Source organism: Cebus imitator, unplaced genomic scaffold (assembly GCF_001604975.1).
Source record: "Cebus imitator isolate Cc_AM_T3 unplaced genomic scaffold, Cebus_imitator-1.0 Scaffold188, whole genome shotgun sequence".
In the NCBI taxonomy this organism is placed as follows: Eukaryota; Metazoa; Chordata; class Mammalia; order Primates; family Cebidae; genus Cebus; species Cebus imitator.
The window spans coordinates 4,423,930-4,425,948 of record NW_016107503.1 but is presented as its reverse complement, the minus strand read 5'-3'; the positions used below and the strand labels follow the sequence as shown (position 1 = coordinate 4,425,948).

At 47.3% G+C, this 2,019-nt stretch overlaps 1 protein-coding gene across 1 annotated transcript in view; it reads left to right on the top strand.

Moving 5' to 3' along the window:
* Nucleotides 1-1,889, top strand: part of RIIAD1 (regulatory subunit of type II PKA R-subunit domain containing 1) — a 12,105-nt gene extending 10,216 nt beyond the window's left edge. Inside the window, exons 6-7 of the mRNA XM_017546233.2 lie at nt 469-515; nt 1,657-1,889. Coding sequence (XP_017401722.2) covers nt 469-515; nt 1,657-1,727 — 118 coding nt within the window. The 3' untranslated portion in view covers nt 1,728-1,889. The remainder of the gene's footprint in view (nt 1-468; nt 516-1,656) is intronic.
* Nucleotides 1,890-2,019: the final 130 nt, after the last annotated feature.

Sequence of the window (2,019 nt, the reverse complement as noted above, 5' to 3'; positions counted from 1 at the left end):
AAAAAAAAAAAAAAAAAAAAAAAAATTAGCGCAGTGACACATGCCTGTAGTCCCAGCTACTCGAGAGGCTGGAGATGGGAGGATCTCTTGAGCCAGGGAGGTTGATCCCGCCAGCCACTGTACTCCAGGGTGGGTGACAGCGTGAGATCCTGTCTCAAATAAATAAATAAAATGCTGAAAAGGTTGTTGAAGGAATGGCAAGCCCCACTTGGCTGCAGCACAACTCTTTTGTGATGTAAGCAATATCGTAGGGTATTGCCATTTAGGATGCTTTGCTCCTTGCCTTAGATATGGAGTTGACGGAAAATCACGAATGAAAGGGTCTTTTGTCAGAAACCTGTGGGTTTATTGGCTCCCAAGATGGTTGTGTCTCGGTTCGTCTACGTGAAAGCACAGGACCCGAAGCAGTAGCCACAGCCTGCCTTAAAGTCTGCTTTGCCTCCCATCCTATCCCTTCATGTTTTCCAGAGAAATCTTTTTGAAAAGACCAGACAACATCCTACAGTTTGCCGCAGGTGAGTAAGGCAGCATCAGTTTTGGGTATCTGACAAAGCCAGCGCAGGGAGCATTACTGTGAGTTTACACCTGAATACGCCCAGGATTCTCCCTGCAGAGTCTGGGGTACTCCTTCATCTGATGTTCCCCAGGGGAGCTTTTTTTCAGCTTTTTCTTTCCTGTACCATCATTTCCTCAAAATGAGGACAGGTAAGAAGTGAGGCAGAACTTCCTCATAATGAGGATTAAGAATTTTGAGATTCCCAAAGGAGCATATTGTCAGCTTTTCCCTTGGGAGTCTTAAAGCTGGGTTCTCAACCCTAGCTGTACATTAGAATCACCTGGGGAGCTTTTAGAAATACTGATGCTCAGGCCCCACCCCCAGAGAATTTTATTTAATTAGTCTGGGGTGGGGCCTAGCATCCATAGCTTTAAAGACTCCCCTGGTGATTCTAATGGACGGGCTGCCCGAGATGCCTTAAGGTCAATGGTATTTAGAGGGAAAGAGATGGGTTGGATAATTTCTTCAGTCCTGTTAGTCCTGAGAATTGGTTACATCCCAGACCTCAAACCATTGCTAACAGAATCTCAGTACGCATTTGCTAGCACAGCAGATGCTGCCTCTGATTCACAGTATGCTGGGTGTATAAAAACCCTCATCTGGCGTCATCCTGCGAGAGCCTGGCTCTCCTCTGAGAGGGTATTCTCAGAGAAGGCGTGATAGCTCAGAGACAGGAGCTGGCAAGCTGAGCTGAGACAAGAATAATACTTGGCATTTATTTGGGCCCCAAGATGGGCCTGGAGCAGAAAACCCAGAGAATCCCTGAGCCCTCTGATGGCTCTCTGTGCGTCAGCAGGCGGGGGAGCAAACGGTGCGGCATGGGGTAGGTGGGGGTCGGGGGGTGGGGGCAGGCACAGCCTGGAGGGGCGGCAGCCAGCCTCTGCGAACCCTTCCTGGGAACGTTGGAGCTGGCAGACTCAACTGCTCGGTTGGGGGCAGTGACCGCTCATTTTACCATATTACACCGTAAAGCAGGGCCACCTTAGCAGTCCTGCTAGTACCAAGCCAGGCTAACTTTTTTTGGTGGAGTGAGCTGTCTCCTTCCCGGAGTAAGTCTTTTGCCTTTGGTTATAGATGATGTCTTTTGATTTTTATCCCAGACTACTTCACGGATCCAAGACTTCCCAACAAGATTCACATGCAGCTAATTAAAGACAAGAGAGTGGCTTAATTAGCAAAACCATGATGCTCAGCTGTTGGGAGAGACCAGACAGAAGCCAGCCTCGGGGTGGGTGTTAACCTCACTTACAGAGGCTCCTTTACTCTTGTGAAAATAAGCTCTGGTTTATTGGTCCAGGGTGTGAAATAAATCAAGTGGAGAATGTAAAGAGAAGTTTAATGCAAATGTTGAGTTTTCTTGATACTGTTTTGGGGAATTAGGGACTGTGAAGAGAGGCCCAGGGTTGATCTAGTTTGTCAGTAGCAGGAAGCTTCTTTTTTTTTTTTTTTTTTTTTTTTTTTTT